The sequence below is a fragment of the Leucopleurus acutus genome (assembly GCF_964270905.1).
Source record: "Leucopleurus acutus genome assembly, chromosome: 4".
Lineage (NCBI taxonomy): Eukaryota > Metazoa > Chordata > Mammalia > Artiodactyla > Delphinidae > Leucopleurus > Leucopleurus acutus.
This window is the reverse complement of record NC_139146.1, coordinates 116885048-116906666: the sequence shown is the minus strand read 5'-3', so window position 1 is coordinate 116906666 and position 21619 is coordinate 116885048. Positions and strand designations below refer to the sequence as shown.

Genomic DNA, 21619 nt, shown 5'->3' with positions numbered 1-21619 from the left:
GTGGAGAAGAAAACACACACACACACACACACACACACACACACACACACGCACGCACCCCATCTCACACTGTTTATGCTGAAGTATCTTCAAGTAAATCACAGGCAGCATAACAATATCATTAAGTTCAAATACACAGAGTGTAGTGAAAATTAAATATGGTAGAGTCTCACTTATCTGAAACTCAGAGATCCCATCATTTCATATAACTGGAATAAAGTCAAGAACCTGTGAATAAACAAAGGGAATCATCATGGTAGATGCTCAGTTCCAGATTCACCTTACTGCATGGAATCCTCTAACCTCCAAAGTGCATGTTTCCCCCTCTACCTCCATAGAGAGAGATCTTTGAATAAATGTCATACTCCTAATAATTCTGCATTTTTAGTCTCAGCCCAGAGGCCCCCCTTCAGCTTTCACTCAGAGCCTGTGTGTGCTTCATCTGCACACAAATTCAAGTTCAGCTCTCTAGGTAGTATAGTCATTTTCACAATATTGATTCTTCCAATGCAAGAACATGGTACATTTCTCCATCCGTTCATGTCATCTTTGATTTCCTTCATCAGTGTTTTATAGTTTTCTAAGTACAAGTCCTTTGCCTTCTTAGGTAGGTTTATTCCTAGGTATTTTATTCTTTTTGTTGTGATGGTAAATGGGATTGTTTCCTTAATTTCTCTTTCTGATTTTTCGTTGTTGGTGTATAGGAATGCCAGAGAATTCTGTGCATTAATTTTGTATCCTGCAACCTTACCAAATTCACTGATTAGATCTAGTAGTTATCTGGTGGCATCTTTAGGATATTCTATGTATAGTATCATGTCATCTGCAAACAGTGACAGTTTTACTTCTTCTCTTCCAATTTGTATCCATTTTATTTCTTTTCCTTCTCTGATTGCCATGGCTAGGACTTCCAAAACTATGTTGAATAAGAGTGGTGAGGGTGGGCAACCTTGTCTTGTTCCTGATCTTAGTGGAAATGGTTTCAGTTTTTCACCATTGAGTATGATGTTTGCTGTGGGTTTGTCATATATGGCCTTTATTATAGATTCAATGCAATCCCTATCAAACTACCAATGGCATTCTTCACAGAATTAGAACAAAAAATCTTACATTTTGTATGGAAACACAAAAGACCCCGAATAGCCAAAGCAATCTTGAGAAAGAAAAATAAAGTTGGAGAAATCAGGCACCCCAACTTCAAACTATACCACAAAGCTACAGTAATCAAGACGGTATGGTACTGGCACAAAAACAGAAATATAGATCAATGGTACAGGATAGAATGCCCAGAGATAAACCCACGCGCATACAGACACCTAATTTACGACAAAGGAGGCAAGAACATACAATGGAGAAAATACAGTCTCTTCAATAAGTGGTGCTGGGAAAACTGGACAGCTACATGTAAAAGAATGAAATTAGAACACTCCCTAACACCATACACAAAGATAAACTCAAAATGGATTAAAGACTTAAATGTAAGACCTGACATTGTAAAACTTTTAGAGGAAAACATAGGAAAAACACTGTGACATAAACCACAGCAAGATCTCTTTTGACCCACCTCCTAGAGTAACAGAAATAAAAACAAAAGTAAACAAATGGGACTTAAACTTAAAAGCTTTTGCACAACAAAGGAAACCATAAACAAGATGAAAAGACAACCCTCAAAATGGGAGAAAATATTCGCAAATGAAGCAACTGACAAAGGATTAATCTCCAAAATATACAAATAGCTCATGGAGCTCAATATCAAAAAAACAAAAAACCCAATTAAAAAGTGGGCGGCAGACCTAAATAGACATTTCACCAAAGAAGACAAACAGATGGCCAAGAGGCACATGAAAAGATGTTCAACATCACTAATTATTAGAGAAATGCAAATCAAAACTACAATGAGGTATCACCTCACACCGGTCAGAATGGCCATCACCAAAAAATCTACAAACAATAAATGCTGGAGAGGGTGTGGAGAAAAGGGAACCCTTCTACACTGTTCGTGGGAATGTAAATTGATACAGCAACTATGGAGCTAGTATGGATTTTCCTTAAAAAACTAAAAATAGAACTACCATATGACCCAGCAATCCCACTACTGGGTGTATACCCTGAGAAAACCATAATTCAAAAGGATACATGTACCCCAGTGTTCATTGCAGCACTATTTACAATAGCCAGGCCATGGAAATAACCTAAATGTCCATCGATAGATGAATGAATAAAGAAGATGTGGCATATATATACAATGGAATATTACTCAGCCATAAAAAGGAATGAAATTGGGTCATTTCACATAGAGATGTGGATGGACCCAGCGTCTGTTATACAGAGTGAAGTAAGCCAGAAAGAGAAAAACAAATATCCTATTGACACATATATGTGGAATCTAGAAAAATGGTACAGATAAACCTATTTGTAGGGCAGGAATAGAGACATAGACATTGAGAACGGAAATGTGGACACAGCGGGGGAAGGGGAGGGTGGGATGAATTGGGAGATTAAGTTTGACATAAATACACTACCATGTGTAAAAATAGATAGCTAGTGGGAACCTGCTGTATGGCACAGGGAGCTCAGCTTGGTGCTCTGTGATGACCTAGATGGGTGGGATGGGTGTGGGGGATGGGAAGGAGGCCCAAGAGGGAGAGGATATAGGTATACACATAGCTTACTCACTTCATTGTACAGCAGAAACTAACACAACATTGTAAAGCAATTTTACTCCAATAAATAAAAACACTAAAAATAAAAAATCATTATAAAACAAAGAAAAAAGAAGTTCAGCTCTTTGGTTTTCAAACCCTTGGCAGATTAAGAGGAACGAGTTAGAAGGAGACAGAGAAGCCACTGAAGGTGGGCAAACTAACAGAGGTGGCAGCTTATCCGTGTGTCTGAAAATAAAGGTGGAATCAGCAAAATGTAATACGTAAACATAAGAAGTCAGTTCTTATAGTGACTGAGTCATACAGTGAATCACTTAGTCAAGGCCAAGAGCTATTTATACCTCAACAGACCCTGTGGGCCGAACAGAGTCTAAAGCTCACACTTATTTGTATCAGACACCCGTTAGGCAACATTGCAGACTGTCTGGACCTTCTTTGTCCTGGGGCTGTGGCCACTCATTCTCTGCAGTTCTCTGCACTCCAACTGGTTTCAGGTAGGTTCATCCCGACAGCACCCTCCTCACACCTGTGCCTCCTGCCTTGGGGCGTCTCTTTTGGTGCTGGAGCCTGTGACACCTCTCAGCACCCACGCTGACAATCCCGAAGTTTGTGTGTGGTAGTGGTGGGGATGCGGGCAATGCAGAGGGGAGCTGGTAGATGCGCTCTTCCTTTCCTCCTCCCAGAGGCAATGTTCTGAGGCTCCATCACCCAAATGGCCTCTTGGAAGATGGCCCCACCAGTGTGAGGGATCAAGCCGGGGCCGGCTGAGTAACACACTCTCCTATCGGCCCCCCAACCTTCCCTGCTTTCCACATTCTGTGTCCCGGGGACTCAGCCATCTTTATAAAATAATATCGTGGAACCTTCTGCCTTAAGCCTTCCTTTCAAGAAACCCAGGCTAAGACACTCATCACCATCATGGAAAGTCAAGTTATTTCCATAAACTCTCATTAAGAAGGACCAAAAATGGATAATGATTTCCACATAATATTTCTTTATTTGGCCCACAGAAATTTCCATTGTTTTTAATGGGGTATAATTGACACATTATATTAGTTTCAGGTGTACAACATAATGGTTCAATATTTGTAAATATTACAAAATGATCACTGCAAAAAGTCCAGTTAGCATGCATCACCATACATAGTTACAAATCTTTTTCTTGTGATGAGAGCTTTCAAGATCCATTCTCCTAGGTACTCTCAAGTATGCAACACAGGTACACAACACAGTATTATTAACTATCATCACCATTCGGTATATTACCTCCCCAGGACTTACTCATTTTGTAACTGGAAATGTGTACCTTTTGACCCCTTTCATGCAGAAATTTCCATTTTGATTCCATGAAATGTGTCCATCTTTTCCTTTGCCACATACAATTTAAAAGAAAGTTGGGGTAATTGAACATTTGTACTCCCAGCTAGCAGGAAAACTCAGCTGTCTAAAATGGTTGTCTTCTTGAGTCTTGACAGCACAGTTGTACTGAAGGGATGTTGAATAATGCAATAAGCACAGGTGAGAGGAGATTCATCAGGGTAGGCTTTCTGAAGGAAATCAGTCTTGAGCTGAGTTTTGAAGGTCTGGGGAGCTTTGAAAAGACAGTGCAGCTTGAATTTAGGAATGGAACCCATGGGCTACAAAGCATGCACTGTGCACGAGGGCCATTCCTCTTACATGCGAAATGAAGAAACTGTGTTAGGTCAGCCTGTTCATTTTTGCCCTCAACAAGGAAAATGGTCAGCGTACCCGATCAATTCAGCTGCAGCAGTTCATAATTATTATGAAAGTGACCAAAATGACTCCACTGGCTCCTTTCCTGCACAGAGACTGGCTGCTGGTGAGCAGCTTATCATTGATAGAGTTTTGGAATTAACAAAAAAAAAAACAACCCAATTAATTTTGTCCCCCCTTGGGTAGGGGAGGAGGGTTGTAGTCTGTCACGTGGTGATTGTCCTTTCAGCACAGGATCCACATGTGAGCGCACACACACACTGCTATCTACATATGCACATACTGCTATCTACTGTCACTAATTCTTTTAAAATTTTTACTGCTAAAAAAAGGGAGGACAATCTCATTTTAAAAAGGACCACTCCAGGGACTTCCCTGGTGGCAGAGTGGTTAAGAATCCTCCTGCCAATGCAGGAGACATGGGTTTGAGCCCTTGTCCGGGAAGATCCCACATGCCGCGCAGCAACTAAGCCTGTGAGCCACAACTACTGAACCTGAGCTCTAGAACCCGCGAGCCACAGCTACTGATCCCACATGCTACAACTACTGAAGTCTGTGCACCTAGAGCCCATGCTCCACAACAAGAGAAGCCACTGTAATGAGAAGCCCACGCACCGCAACAAAGGGTAGCCCCCGCTCACCGCAACCAGAGAAAGCCCGCGCACAGCAACAAAGACCCAACGCAGCCAAAAATAAATTAATTAATTAATTTAAAAAAATAAAAAGGACCACTCTCTAAAAAAATACAAGGACCACCCTTTAAATTGAATTAAATTTTTCTTACTTAAATCTTAGGCCAGATCCTAAAGGAAACAGAAAATCAAAGTTAAACAACAGCATCATCAAAGAAAAAAGTAGTTACCTTACTAATATACTGGGCTTTCGTTCTTTGGGAATTGACTATCTCTTTGAGAATCTGATGAAAGCTATGGACTTTGAACCCCAGAAAAATGGGAATACACAGAAGAGTTTGCATACAACTTCATGGATCCCAGATTAGAGAAAATGGTTATGTTTTCTCCTGTGATGCTCAGTTTATCTCAGATAGTGTCAAAGCGGAATGCAGTTTTAAGTGTGAAGTTTTAAGAGAGAAAGTGGACATGCAGTGACTTTGTTTAAAAATTATTTTGTAAATGATTGTAGTTGTTCATTTTAGTCATCCTATCCTGCATATCATCAGGAGTTAGTCTGTCGTTCCTATAACTTACTGAGAACGATTGATAACGAATCAGGAAGGGAGGGAGAAGAATTGGAGGGAGGAAGGGCAGACAAAGAATCCTCAAGAGAGACCCAGAATGACATCCAGTCAAATCAACTTAAATTTCTGGAGAGGACTAGAGAAGCTCTAAATATCAAAAAATTACAAAGGTGAACTGACGCAATTGCTTTGGCCAAAGACAGATGGATGCTCATCGTGCAAGTCAACAATTCAGTTACTTACTGGGCACCTGCTGAGTTAACCAGCATTTTGTGTTCAAGGAACTACGAATGATGTGAATTAGATCAAGACAAATCCTGTCCTCAAAGAACTTGTCCTGTGCATATTATGATGGAATCAAAGCTTTGAAAAAGGAAAAGTCCTTTTAACCTTCCTTACACGGTCTTAGCAATCAATATATGCCTGGGCATTTTTCTTCAAGCACTTCATTGTTAATGAGGTAGGAATAATGCTCTTTTATGCTAAAATTCTGAAACGATTATGTTTATCTTTTGAACCGCTGCCTAGTGAATTCATGCAAGCTGTTTATACAAAGACAAATTAAACTCAAGTAGATGGATGCAGCTAACCTCCACATTCAGACCTCAAAAGCAAATAAAGCTGAAGTCGGAGAGAAAATAAAAATATGTCTTTTTTTCCCATGCATTGTAAGTTTCCAAAGGAGATGCTTTCATGGAGCAGCCGTTTGCCATCTCTGGTTCCTCCATGGAAGGAATTATCCAGAAGATGAGGATTATGCATCTAGATAGTCTAATTAAAGATTTTCTTCTACAGGAATGCTTATCATGAAGTAGCACCGGGGAAGTGATGTCAAGACTAATTGAGGGTCAAAGACAAATCTGGAGTGATTAAGATTTTCTGAGAATACTTCAGCGGCCATCATGAACACTTTCACTTAAAGACACTGAAGCACTGGAGAGGCAGACTCAGGGACACAGCCGCAAAGCCTGTTTTCAACTGAAACAATTCAAAGAATCTGGAAGATTTTCTGAAAAACTCCAAAGAGCTTCCCTATCAGCGGGCTTCCATCTTCAGATCTGCATCCAAACGAATCACATATCCCACCTCCTGTGGGTGATAAAAGAAGAGACAAAAGAAGAAGGAGAGAATGGTCCATGCATTTACAAGCTGCCAGAGCGGATCATCTGTCCTCTAAATTAATGTTTATGGTAAGCACCCAGATAATTTTGGCTGGTCCCCTACAAGATGCAAAAACTGTAGGGAAGATGAATTTCTGGCTCGGCTGTAAGTGAAATCACAAAACCAAACATATTTAATCAAGATGCTAGTGACAGCTCATCGCTCATCATTACGACACATTTGTGGGCTATCATTTCCCTCTCACCCACTGTATTTGCTTCTTTTCACACTTCCTGAGGCTAGCCCTGCTTGGAAGTCGGCAGATCATTTCCCCTTCCTTCATACTCTAATCGATTTCACTCTCAAGATCTCACACACCAGCAGCTCCGGACTGCTGTGCTTAGGGTTAGTTAGTCAAGCAACAGGAAATGCTTGCAGACAGAGAACAGCAATTTCTTTTTCATCTAAAGAAAAATGAGAGTTTTAATATGCTTATCACACCCAGGTTTGAAATATATATATATATATATATATGAAATCCCAAATTCTTTCTTCTCCATAGAACAAACTTTTGGTCTCAAGCCTGTCTTTAATGTTTCATGTGATCCAGTTTATTGGAATAAGCATATTCTTCAAAGCATTGAAAGGTTAGGGCCCATGTCAATATCTGTGTCCTCTAATCAAAGCTTACTTAGATGGGGGCATGGCGTGATAGTATTTGATTGTGTGAAAATGGACTTCTTATCTTCATCTAAATGCTGAAAACGATCTTCCCACTGTGGTATTGGTATCATGAGGAATTGTGAGGTGGGAACTGAAAGGTTTCCAACACCCTATTCTTATAAGCTCTCACCTTAAAGCTCTAGGAAACTGCTCCAGAGTTACCTGTAAGGTGAGCTTGAGTGCTTTGGCTTTTGTGATTTTGGCTTAAACATGTGGATCTCTGGTTTCAAATCTGTAAAGGAGAGCTACACTTCCCTGGGTCGTTCTCAGGTTCATACCGCCCCTTCTCTCTTTCTTTACCCCTTTCTTTTTCTTTCTCGCTTGATAATTTTAGGAGGCTTCTTCTATCTCCTATCTTTCCTATCAGATAACTCCCATCTGAGTGTTCACAGAAAGGAAGAAGCCACTCACATTCCAAACCAGGACCAAACCTGTTAGACTGGCTGTTAACCTTAAATACTGCCAAAAATTTACCATATTTGGCAGCCCAGAGAATAACCTAGCAGCGCATGCTCAGAAATCATTCATTTAAACTGGAGGTAGGTAGCCTCACAGTGAAACCTGTTGGAAGCTGGGGGTTGGGTCCCAATGAGCACGAATGTCTTTCTTCGAGGTGTTGACTTTTATAAACACAATTAAAAGCAAGTGGAATGTTTATTGTGCAGTTTGTGGGGGTTTTGTTTGTTTGTTTGTTTGGGGAAACCTTGGCATCTTATCTCTCATACTTCGAGCCCTACTGAAGTCACTGTAGTGTTTTTATTTTCCTGAGAAGCTGAGAACTCATCATTGACTAACCATTCAGAAAAAAGAAAAAAGGATCATTCATGTAATCATTCCACAAATATTTAGGAGTGCCTGCTATGTGCGAGTCTCTGTGCTAGACTCTGAAGAGTCTGGCTTTCTGCTGGACTCTGCAGGCCCTGCAGTAGATTCATGTGGCAAGACAGGTTACCCAGAAGCTGCCTCCAAGATGGAGGTTACATTGTAGAAACTTTATTGGAGATTACTGGAAGGGTCATTGGGGTCACCACCTGTGGAAGAAGGGACCGAAACAGGATTGAGCAAGGGAAGAAGCTGAGCCTCAACTGATCTCAGTGGAGGCTTCAGCCAACCCTGTAGGGGCTCTGAAGTGGAGATGACTTTCAGAGTCATGGTGAGTTGGGGCAATGGGACCTGGCCTGGGTAATGGACTACTGCCCTTCTAGGTCAGTCACTGGATGGGGTTGTTGGGAGAGGACGTGACTTAGGGCAAGACAGAGGCAGCACTGCCATCCACTGGGAGATGAAGCCCTCTGATCCTGAGAGGAGATCTGGATGGCACATCACAGTGTCTACTACGTTATACCAGAAGGCTTTCAGCTACCCCACAGGAGATCTTGACCTGCCTGGCTTGTCTCAGACTAAGATCTCAGGGATAAAGCCACTCTAGGGTTGGTTAGTTTTGTGGCTCAAGAGCCTTTCCATCTTTCTGCTCCGTCAACCTAAGGGGTCTACTTTTTTCTGAGCCTTCTTCCTGTCATAGTCACGCATGGCTGGAGCAGGGCCAGGAGTCACTGTGAAAAAAGAGATGCCATCTTTGCCTCTGAGCTCTTTGTGTTACCAAGGAAAATATTCCTTCATCTCTCTCTCTCTTTTTTTATTGCCGTAAAATATACACAACATAGTATTTATCGTTTTAAGCACTCATAAGTGTACATTTCTGTGGCATTAAGTATATTCACAATGTTGTATAACTATCACCACTATCTATACCCAAACTTTTTCATCATTCCCCAAAAAACTCTATGCCCGTTAAGCAATAACTTCCTTCTTCCTTTCCCCTTCCCTCCAGTTCCTGTGACTTCTAGTCTACTTTCCCTTTCTATGAATTTGCCTATTCTACGTTCCTCATATGAGTGGAATCATAACAATATTTGCCCTTCTGTGCCTGGTTTATTTCATTAAGCATTTTTTCAAGTTTCATCCATGTTGTAACATATATCAAAAAATTGTTCCTTTTTATGGCTGAATAATGTTCCATAGTATGGATAGACAGCATTTTGTTTATCCATTCATCTATTAATGGACACTTGGGTTGTTTCCACATTTCGGCTATTGTGAATAATGTTTCTGTGAACATTGGTGTGCTGATACCTGTTCAAGTCCCTGCCTTCCAACCGTCTGAACAGATACATAGGAGTGGAATTGCTGGATGTTTCACCTTCTGAGAAACTGCTTTATGCAGCAGCTGCGCCACTTTACATTCCCACCAAGGATGCTAAGGCTTCCGATTTCCCTACATCTTCATTAACACTTATCTCCCTTTCAAAAACTAGCCATCCTTTCCCTCATATCTTATTGGCCACTACTGCCCAATTCCCAAATTTATTATTGGCAAAGTGAATGAGATCAACGTTGACTGCCTGAAACCAATCAGGACCCATGTCCCCAGAGGACATGGCTGCAAGGAGGACAGTTGGGTATCTGAACAATATCAGGGCATTTCAGCAAGAAAGAGAGGGTGGGGTGGATTATAGGGAGGCCATGATCAATGTTTGCAATGGAGAGGCTTTAAAACTATCAGTGCCCAGGCCACAAATTTGGATTCATTTGGATTCTGTTGGTCTACAGTGAGTTCCCAACATCAGTCGTTTTTAAATGTTCACCCAGTTGATTCTAATGTGCAGTTAGGGTTGAGGCCACTGGTCTAGCAGGTGAGACTGCCCGCTAAGCCAGCAAGTATTTATGAATACTGAGAGTTGAGAAGTACAACATGCTGAGGCACCTTGCCGGGTCCAAGGGGACCATGGAAATCCCCCAAGAGGGAAGAACATTTAGACTGATAACTGAAAAAGCCAAGTCAGCCAGGCTGGGGGAAGAGTGTCATAGATACAGGGACAGAAAGAAGGTGGTGCCCAAGGAATGGGAAGAAGCTCAGTCTAGCTGGAGTGGACAACATGTCTATTTCTGACCTTGAGGAGACAGTATTTTTACTTAAAGATGTGCAATTCATGAGGCAACAGCTAGATTACACACTCCAACCCAGTTTACCTCTCCCCTATGACCTTCTCCTGGTAAGCTAAGTAGCAGGTTATACTTAGAGGGAGCAGACAATTAGGTTTAAGAACTGAATTTGAAGCCTGCCTATGTTCTGCACAACCAGTGTGGCCTTGGAGAAGTCTCATGACCACTTTGGATCTCCGTAAATGTCCTACAAAGGTGAGGTTATGGGCTTCCCTGGTGGCGCAGTGGTTGAGAGTCCACCTGCCGATGCAGGGGACACGGGTTCATGCCCTGGTCCGGGAAGATCCCACATGCCGTGGAGCAGCTGGGCCTGTGAGCCATGGCCACTGAGCCTGTGCGTCCTGAGCCTGTGCTCAGCAACGGGAGAGGCCACAACAGTGAGAGGCCCACGTACCACACACACACACACAAAAAGGTGAGGTTATAAAAAGTATCTCATAGGACTCTTGTGGAACTCAAACGAGAAAATATATATGTATATATGTGAGTGGCATGCATTCATATACTGATGCATTCCAAATATCTCTTCCCATCAAAACCTATCTCTAGATAACTTCTGAACTCCAGACCTGTCTGTTGAGCTGCCCATTTGACATTGCCCCTTGAATGTCTAATGGGCATCTGCCACTTGACATGTCTAAGACTGAGCTCCTCCATCCTTCCCCATATCAGCTAATGGCATCTCCATCCTTGGTGTCACCCTTGACTCCTTTCTCTCCAACATCCAGTCTGTTAACAAGTCCTGTCACTCTACTTTCAAAATATATCCAGAATTTGACTGTTTCTCACACCTGCCACCACTATCCTGGTTCAAGCCAACGCCCTCTCTTGGCTAGGCTTTGTAGCAGCCTCCTAATTGCCTCCTTGCTTCTGCCCTCCCCTGCAGTCCCTTCTCAACACAACACTCAGAATGATAAGTCCAATCACAGCACTCCTTTAATCAAAACCTGATCAGAGCTCCATCTCAGTCAAAGTGAAGGGTGAAACCCTATGATGACCTACAAGCCCTTCCATGATGTGGTCCATCATTATTCTCTTATCTCCTACACTTCTTCCCTTTGTTCATCTGCTCCAGCCCCAATGCTCCTGCTCTTCCCAGAATGTGCCAGGAACATTCCTGCCTCAGGGCCTTTGCACTTGTGGTTTCCTCTGCCTGGAATCCTCTGTCCTATTTAGCCACATGTCTAACTTCTCACTTCCATCAAGTCTTTACTTAAAAGCTACAGTGTGAGGAAGTCCTTCCCTAGACACCCTATTTAAAATTTCAACACCTGCCCTTGATGTCATATTCTCCTTCTTTGCTTTATTTTTTTCTGTAGTATTTACCAATAGCATGCTCTATATTTTATTTATTTATATTGTTTATTAACTTTCTTTCCTACCAGAATATATATATGCATATGAGGAGATATATATATATATATATATATATATATATATATATATATATATATTCATATATATATAAAATCTCCCTACCAAAATACCCCTGCTCCCCAAGGGCAGGGATTTTTGTTTGTTTTATACACTTTATATCTCCAATGCTAGGACAGTACCTGGCACATAGTAGGCACTCAATAAATTTGTCAGTACCGCATTTTACAAAAGAGAAACCTGAGGTTCACTGTGATTAAATAATTTACTCAAGATCACACAGAAAGACAGTGGCAGAGTTGGGTAGTTAACTGTTCTATGATGCTTTACAACATAAGAAGCCCATTTAGCAAAAAGAGCAGTATCAGTGGCCCCTCTCCAGTCTTCCTCCCTACCACCAGCTAAAGAAAGAAAATATTTCAATGAGGAAGGATTAGGGGTGGAGACTTTGTGGTGTTGCCCTGTGGACCCTTGGCTAGGGCGCCAAGATTTGAGTGTTCTTAAGCAAGGAAGCAGGGGAGCCATCTCAGCACTTGTTCTGAGGCAAGAAGGCCAGTGACTGTAATTAAACGAAGACCAGGGGGAAGGGGTACTCGGCTGCACAGGAAGATACGCTGAGTCCATTTGAAATGGTTGGGGAGATTTTTTTACACAGTTATCAGCATCAAGCCCTGTCTCACTGGCAATGCCACCCAGACTCACTGTGCCGCCTAAAAATTCCTTCCTCTTCCATCCATTGCATTGAACACACAAAGAGAAACCCTAGCAGAATACAGGCCGAGCAGTCAGAGAGCAACCCTATAGTTAGATCTGCTAAAGCTTTGTTGGAATGAGGGCAGTGATTTTTAAAGAGCATCTTGTTTTGAGGAAGAGAGAATTTGGTGGGACAGTGGTTGTGTTAGCAGGCAAGGCCTTTTTCTCCTCCCACTTGGGAAGCCCCATTGCTGGCCCTCTCCCTCCACGGGGACCCAGCCCCCTCTGGGAAGTGGAGCTTCTAGAACCAGAGCCCAGGCAGGCAGAAGCCTTCCCTAACAGTTCAGAAGGCAGAAGAAGCGGCAGGGCATGAGTGGAAGCCGAAGCCTGCAGACTGCAGTCAAACCAGAGGCGGCGGATTCCATAGGGTCGGGGCAGAGCAGAGTCAGAGCAAGGGCCGGGGGAACCATGGCCCCTCTGAGCTACAGCATCCTCATTGCCAGAGTGCGTCCATCCTGAGTCTGCGGTGAAGAGTAAGTGAGAGAAAGCCTGTGGCATGCTTAGCCCGGCATCCAGCACCGAGCTAGCTGTCAGCATGTGATTTCTGTCTCCTTTCCAGGGGCAAAATGAGGACTAACAGAGGCTCTTTGCAAAGGTACTGGGTTGCAGCCCAGAGAGTGGAGGGAGAGAAGGAAGCACTTAAGTTGCAGAATGCCTCTGTGGGCAACGTTCAGCTGCTTCCTGTGCTCCTTAGAGGTGCCTTCGAGGAGCAGCCTCAGCAGGCCGTCGCCTCTGGGCTTCCCTTCAGAGCCTCTGCCTCTTCACAGGCACTCACACCAGTTCCCAGGGCCCTTGGTCAGGGCCCGTGTGCTTCACCCAGATCCCCTCTTCAGCTGATGCCCCCAACCCTGGCTGCTGTCCTTTCTAGGGCTTGCCCTTGCCCACATGTTCACCCAGCCCAGGAGGCACCCTGAGGCCAGTGGCGGATGATGAGGTGATACCTTACAATTTGGGACAGCTCTAAAAGAGCCATCCGGCTCTACTGGATCTGCTGGAGCTCACTGTGGATGAGCTTCTGCCTGGGCCCATCCTGCCTTCCTCCCTTCCTTGTAAGCATCTCCCAAAAACACGCTCCAAAAGCCTTCTGCGCGGGACTCCCGGGAGCCCAACCTCAGACCACCAGTCCCTCCACTGTCTGTTGTCTTTGCCCCTCCAACCACACCCTCTCCTCTGACCTCCTGGGCACCCTCCTTCCACTAAAATGCAGTCATATTGTATGCCAACGACTGGAAAATGGGTGTTGAGGGGTTAATATGTTGCCCAATAAAAACAGTGATAATTATATGGGAACCAACCTTCACATGCAGCTAGCAATCTGCGAAGCACACTTACACACATGATTTTTTTTTTTTTTTTTGCGGTACGCGGGCCTCTCACTGTTGTGGCCTCTCCCGTTGCGGAGCACAGGCTCCGGACGCACAGGCTCAGCGGCCATGGCTCACGGGCCCAGCAGCTCCGCGGCATGTGGGATCCTCCCGGACCGGGGCACGAACCCGTGTTCCCTGCATCGGCAGGCGGACTCTCAACCACTGCGCCACCAGGGAAGCCCCTACATACACGATTTTATTTGCAAAGCAGAATAGCATGATAGTCTCCGAAGTGCTTCTGCCTGGACTTGAATCTTGGTCCTACTACTTATTAGTCTTGTAACCTTGGCCCATCTACATAACCTTTCCAGTGCTCAATTTCCCCATCTGTAAAATGAGGATGTTAATGGTCCCCTGCTCCTGAAGTTTTTGTTAGAATCAAATGAGCCAGTACATGGACAGGTTTCGGAATAGCCGTGACACATAGTAAGCACACGGTATGCATTAGTTATTAGTATTTGATCCTCACAAGAACCCCAGGAGGTATTATAATTACTGCCTGTGTTGGACACCTCTCACGCACACCTCGTACTCTCAGCCCACCTTTTCACTCCAGCTGTTCCTGCAGCCACCTGGTGGCACAGGTGTAACCCAATGGCACCTTGCTCAGCTGTACTGCTTATTTCTTACTTCCTGCCCTGACTTCTCTGCCATCATCCCTTGAGATGCCCGTGGACCACACTCAGCCATTCTGACCCAAGCAAACTTGGAAGTGTGAGAGAGCTGACATCCCATGGGGGCCCTTGGACCAAGGAAGAGTTGGAGCCAATGGGAAAACAGTGCCTTCTCTCATTCCTTGAGAGAATACTTCTGAGGTATAATGTGTCCCATCAAGGTCCAAGTTCAGTTGCCTGTAGCAGTGGGCACCCCCATCTTGACTTTCCCTCCTTTCGTTTCCCACTTCCCAGCTGCCTATTCCTGTTAACTTGAGCTCACTTTCCCCAATAAACGACCCACATACAAGCCCTTGCCTCATGCTCTGCTTTGGGGAACCATCTAGCTGTGAACAAGAGGAGAGTGAAAGAATAAAAAGAGGCTTGTTTTGCATCCAGAATCAGATCTGGGCTCAAGGCCAAAGCCTTCCACCTCCCTAGTCTCATTTCCTCACGCTGTGCTCCCTCCAAGTTCATACATGTGCATCTTAACAGAGGCCTCCCAGAAGCTTGGTCAGTTGAAGGCAGGTCAGGGAGGAATCAGCTATGAATGGGCAGCTTTGGACATTTTCATTTCAGAGCCCCTTTCCTGTGCCTACTTAGAGCTGGTCCTACACAGCTGGAGGTTTCACCTGACTGGGGCCTGGGGCAGAGACTGTGTCAAATTTGTCTCTGTACCTCTAGTACTCAGGGCCTGGCCTACAGGAGGTGCTCAGGGAACGTTTGCTATATGAACAGACCCAGGAATCCAACTATTGATGGTTTCTTTATAATTTTTACTTTTTATGTGGCTGTGCCTGTTCCTATACTTAGTTTATTTTGAGCTGGTTTGGAATGTAATCTCAGAGGGACAGAGAACATTTTAGGGGAGGGGTTGTTTACCTTTTACCAAGCTAAGTTAGTATAGAATCATGTGCCTGAAAATTATTCAAGGAATACAGGATATTTCTTGAAATTATTGAAAAAAACCTGATTGTCAGGTTGACTGACTGATGGAAGAAAGAAAAGCTGTTAAAAAGCTATCCTTCTGCGGCTTGGAGGACAAATGCAGCTTTAAGATGCATGGGTTTCATGATTTTATATTGAAATTCTGAAGTATGCCGCGGGGCCTTCCACTTCCTATCGCTTCTGCCTGTCCTAATTCTCAAATTTGTGTTACCTACCTAGCCCTTGTAGGTATCTGGGTTTGTGACCCCCACACAACAGGGCACAAGAGCTGAAGGAGTTGAGCAGTGCCACTGCTGACTTTCCCTGCAGCTTGCTCACCTATCCCCGCCACCATCAACAGGTGCCCAATGATAGCATGACATCCTGCCTTCCAGGTACTACAAGATCAGCGTGGTGCTCATGTGCTTCATGGTCCCCACACTGGTGCCCTGGTGCATCTGGGGAGAGAGTCTGTGGAATTCCTACTTCCTGGCCTCCATCCTCCGCTACACCATCTCACTCAATGTCACCTGGCTGGTCAACAGTGTCGCCCACATGTATGGAAACCGGCCCTATGACAAGAACATCAGCCCTCGGCAGAACCCGCTCGTCACCCTGGGTGCCATCGGTGAGTATGGGGTGGGAGCCAGTGGGGGGAGTGGCAGTTCAGATCTTCTAGGCTTCTCAGTGGTTTTGTGGAATCTGTAAAGAGAGGCAATGGGGTGGAGTAAACTGGGATGAACTTGGGCTTTGGCGTTAGAATCCGAGCCACTTACTCTCTCTGATTTACAGTTTTCTTACCTGTGAAATGGGAACAGGAATGTCTGCTTCATAGGGGTGTTATGAGAATTAACTAAGATACTATACATAAACTGCTTAGTACAGTGCCTGGTACATAGTAGGTGATCAATAATTAGTAGCTATTTATTTTTACCATGGAAATTTTCCTAAAGGAGTAGTAGCAGTTGATGTCTCTCTCAAACTGCCCTGACCGCTATAGCCTCAGCTGTCCATCATTTGGCTGACCTTAAAAATAAATTAATTAATTAAAAGGCCTGCAAACAGAGGGATGGGGAGAATCGGGACCTTGGCATCTCACGGTACCACAGAATGGTTAAGAGCAAGGCTTCTGGAGTCTGACAGGTTTGGTTGAGTCTTGGTTCCTCCACCTACTCTCTGGGCAAGTTATCTAGCTCCTCCATACCGTGTGTTCTCATCTGTAAAGCGGGGATAATATATAGTAGCATTGACCTCCGCCTGGGGTCGCCGGAGGGTTAGGTGAGTTAATACATACTGTTTGCAGCAGTGCTTAGCAGGAAACAAGCCTTCGGGGATGTTGTTTTTCTTACTAGCCGTATGGTCTTAGGCAGGTTACTTGTCCCTTCTGTGCATTTCCATCCTCATTTTAAAATGGGGATAATCGGGCTTCCTTGGTGGCACAGTGGTTGAGAGTCTGCCTGCCGATGCAGGGAACACGGGTTCGTGCCCCGGTCCAGGAAGATCCCACATGGCGCGGAGTGGCTGGGCCCGTGAGCCATGGCCGCTGAGCCTGCGTGTCCGGAGCCTGTACCCCACAACAGGAGAGGCCACAACAGTGAGAGGCCCGTGTACCGCAAAAATAAATAAATTTTAAAAATGGGGATAATCATAGCAGATAGCTTAGCTATGTGAGGATTATAGGCATTAATACCCTTTGAAGAATTTAGCATGGTGGCTGGCACACAGTAAGTGATTAATAAATGATAGCTGTATCTTGATAGAAGCAACTCAGTCTCCTGGGTAACCTGAGCCTTGAGTACAGAGATCAAACCCAGGAAGGGAGGTTCCTGCTGTTAAGTTGAAACAGTCTCTGCATCCCTCTGCCATGGGTCTCTGCCATCATGGTGTTAGGGTCACCCATTTATCACACAGGGATCTTGTGTTGGCAAGAGCAATATAAGGTGGAATAAACACCAAATTTAGCTATGGGAATAACTGGATAAGCAGAGAGAAAGTGTGAGTTTCCTGATCCCTCCTATTGTTTTCTCCTCCTCTCACTCTTCATCTTCTATAAGAATTGTAACGAGGGGAGCCACATCCAGTGGTAACTCTGAGAGCAGACGAGAGTGGGCACTCTGGGACTGTTACCATCTTACATAGGGGATGGTGGGCCAGGGAACCCAAAGAATGAGGCCATGACACAGGCCCTGAAGAACTGGGTGTTGGTTTGAAGCTTGTCCAGGTCAATACTGGACTCTCAAATCAGCTTTCTTGATAAAGGTCCTTGGAAGACTCTTATTACACCCACTGTATGATAGATGGGGGAATACATCCAGAGTTCTTACAACAGTGCCTGTATCTGAAAATAGGGGAAAACTCTAGTACTCTAGTCTAGGAATGATGGGGTGGAGGGCCAGGTTAGAAAAGACCTAAATTAAACAGAAAATTGCAGACAACAGACTGATCCATCTGATATACTCATTGTAGAGCAGAATCTTTCAAATGTGGTCAATAGAAGAACTGTATGATGACCAGTAGCCACTTAAGAAGTAAAGGAGGAATCTGGCCGTTCCTTGAATGGTTAAAAATAGTTACTACACGACCCAGCAACTCCACTCCTAGATTTATACCCAAGAGAAATGAAAATGTATGTCCACATAAAAACTTGCTTATGAGTGTTCATAGCAACATTATTTATTTATAACAGCTAAAATGTGTCCCTCAACTGATGAATGGATAAATACAATGTGGTATATCCATACAGTGGAGTACTCTTCAGCAATAAAAAGAAATGAAGTACTGATATCTGCTACAACCTTGAAAACATTATGCTATGTGAAAGAAGGCAGTCACAAAGGATTACATATTGTATGTTTTCATTTATATGAAATATTCAGAATAAGCCAATCTTATTGGCTTAGTATTAGTATTAGTAAAAGTGAGAAACAGAAACAGTATATGTATAAATATATGCAAATAAATATATACATAATATTGCTCATAATCTCTCTCTATATATACATATATACAGAAACAGTAGGATATCTGTATCTATATAATTGTAGATGTATTCTGTTTGTGCATGCGCGTGTGTGTGTGTGTGTGTGTGTGTGTGTGTGTGTGTGTGTGTACGGCGGGGGGGGCGGGCGGGGAGCGAGCAAGAGAGAGAGAGAGAGAGATTTATTTTGAGGAATTGGTTCATGTGATTATGGAGGCTAAGTCCCACCATCTGCTGTCTGCAAGCGGGAGACCCAGGAAAGCCAGTGGTATAATTAAGTCTGAGTCTGAAGGCCTGAGAACCAGGGGAGCTGATGATGCAAATCCCAGTCAGAGGGCAGGAGAAGATGAGATAGACGTTCAATCAGTGAGTCAGGAAAATGGGAGCAAATTCCTCCTTCCTCCACCACTGATTCTATTCAGGCCCTTAAGGGACTGGCTGATGCCCACTCACATTGAGGAGGACCATCTACATTACTGAGTCCACTGCTTCAAATGCTAATCTCATCCAGAAACGCCCTCACAGACACACCCAGAAATAAAGTTTAATCTGGGCACTCCTTGGCCAGTCAAGTTAACATGTAAAATTAGGGGCTTCCCTGGTGGTGCAGTGGTTGAGAGTCCGCCTGCCGATGCAGGGGACACGGGTTCATGCCCTGGTCCGGGAAGATCCCACACACACACACACAAAAAATGTAAAATTAACCAACACAGAGAAAGAAAGAAGGGATGGAGGGAGGGGGGATGGTTAAGGGCCAACAGCTAAGGGAGGTGGGGTGTCTTTTTAGGTAATGAAAATGCTATAAAATTCATTGTGGTGATGCATGCACAGCTCAGTGAATACACCAAAAGCCATTAAATTGTATTCTTTACATGGGTGAATTGTATGGTAAATTATATCTCAATAAAGCTGTTTTTTAAAAAGAAAACAAAGAAAGAAGCTGTGAGACTTTTCCTGAAAACAGCTTAGTGGGGGGAAAAAGTAAGGGAGGAAAAGCTATTCACTGTGAGGGGTAGAATAATATATAGGCAGATTTTGGATATTTAAAGATCCAACTCCTTAATTCACTCACCTATCAGAATGATTATCATTTATCTCTTCCAAGCTCTCCCAGGAAGTCTTCCTTTAATTACTTCAATCCACAGAGGCTATTTTCCTTTTATGAACATACAGCAAAATGATGATCTGTTATCAGCCATTTGGCATTTAGCTTAAGAAGTACAGCTCTGAAGTCGTGGGAGCATGTCACCAATCCACAGGGAAAATTACTCTTGATACTTTGTGCTGATTATTGTTATTTTTCTGTTCCTATTGAGTTTGTCTAGCCAACTGAGTGAACGCTTCCTAAGGGCAGACAGCAAGTCTTCTGCTCCCCACTGGAGCCTGACACAGTGTCTTGTAATAAATGAGTGATTTTTAGAAAGCTCTACAGAGAGATGCTGATTGGGTTATTTCAAGCCCACTTTGTCTTCCAGGTGAAGGCTTCCATAACTACCATCACACCTTTCCCTTTGACTACTCTGCGAGTGAATTTGGCTTAAATTTCAACCCAACCACCTGGTTCATTGACTTCATGTGTTGGCTGGGACTGGCCACTGACCGCAAACGGGCAACCAAGCCGATGATCGAAGCCCGGAAAGCCAGAACTGGAGAGGGCAGCGCCTGACCCTGGAAGCGCTATCCACATCCGCTGTCAACGCCTCGGTTCATGGCCTTTGTTACTACACTTCTCTTGTTCATTGGATCGTGGGAGGGGGTACAGGGTGGGGAGGGAACGGAGTCTACGCGGTTTGGGAATTTTTTGTTTGTCTCAAACTAATGTCAAGATACAACTCTCAATGAAAATAATTTTTTAAAAGTCAGTGTAACTATGATTTAACACTAGAACGTAGACATGTGATTTAATTGCTGTAGCTACAATATGTCAAACATACATCGTCATGTGCTTGTACGAGATGTTAACCCTGACAGGATGAAGGAATCTAATATTCTTTCAGTGCGATTCAGGAGAGCCTTGTTTTCTTTTTCTACCAGTTAACCCAACGTTATTTTTAAACAGGCTATCTGAAGGAGCAGAGAGGCAGGGTAGAAGACAAAAGAGAGGGTCTAAGTAGTAAAGAATGTTTGTGTTTTGTAATTACTGTGTGTTTGTGTGTTGTTATTTTTAAGGAAGAGAATTGAAAACGTAAAAAAATGAGAGCACAGGAAATGGCTCTCTTATTTTTTTGCCCTGTTTCCAGCTCGTCAATGCTCCACTGTCTTTGCTTCAAGAGATCTATCTGTTCACTGCTCAGCTAGTTTTGTGTCCTGCGCTGTACACCCAGCTGACCCTATAAGTCAGTGCCTGTTTTAAGTGTTTGATTTTGTTCTCTTTGCTATTGTCATTTTAAGGTGTATAACTCAGAAGTGCCAGACATCAAATTAAGCTCAAATGAAACTCTCATTTAAATGTTTAAACACCTAATTTATATTCTAATTGATCCCAGCCACTGATGCATGTACTTTACCTACTTCTGCTAAATAAGCATATTAATTTTCTACACCAGGCAATCAGATCTTAATAACCAATAGTTATCTAGAACTCAGTGTCTACAAATGTTTCACCTGCATGCAGCCTTCACTGAACTTACAGCAAGACATAAAGTGACCATTATGTAGCTTCTGGATTTAAGAAAAATTTGTGTGTTAAGTTGCCTTGTAAAGAGCATGCCAAATTAATGGGACAGCGTTCCGCTTTGTGTTAGATGTTAGAGCAAAAGAAAGCCTTATAGTGTTGGCATCAGAGCACTTCGAACATAGTGCTTCAAAGATAGGGAAGATATAGGGTTTAAATTTAAATTTTAAATTTTTGAAAAAGAAGTGATGCCAATAAGAAATTGTCATAATAAAGTACTTCATCCAGCAGGTGTTTTTGCCATTTATAATGTGTAAACTATGAGTGATTTACAATAAATGTTTATGAATTCATTGGTGTTCTTGACCAGACACTTAAATCTTTTTTTTTTTAATTCGGCCGTGCCGCATGGCATGTAGGATCTTAGTTCCCCTACCAGTGGAAGTGTGAAGTCTTAACCACTGGACTGTCAGGGAAGTCCCCGACCAGATACTTATATCTTGTTGGAATGTCCCTCAAGGGTGCCTGATGC

The 21619-nt window shown here is 43.5% G+C and overlaps 1 protein-coding gene across 1 annotated transcript in view; it reads left to right on the top strand.

The window, feature by feature from the left end:
• The window catches only part of SCD5 (stearoyl-CoA desaturase 5), a gene marked incomplete at its 3' end in the record, with an annotated part of 155576 nt that extends 135437 nt beyond the window's left edge, over window positions 1-20139 (top strand). Inside the window, exons 4-5 of the mRNA XM_082837823.1 lie at window positions 15892-16124; window positions 19949-20139. Coding sequence (XP_082693949.1) covers window positions 15892-16124; window positions 19949-20139 — 424 coding nt within the window. The remainder of the gene's footprint in view (window positions 1-15891; window positions 16125-19948) is intronic.
• Window positions 20140-21619: the final 1480 nt, after the last annotated feature.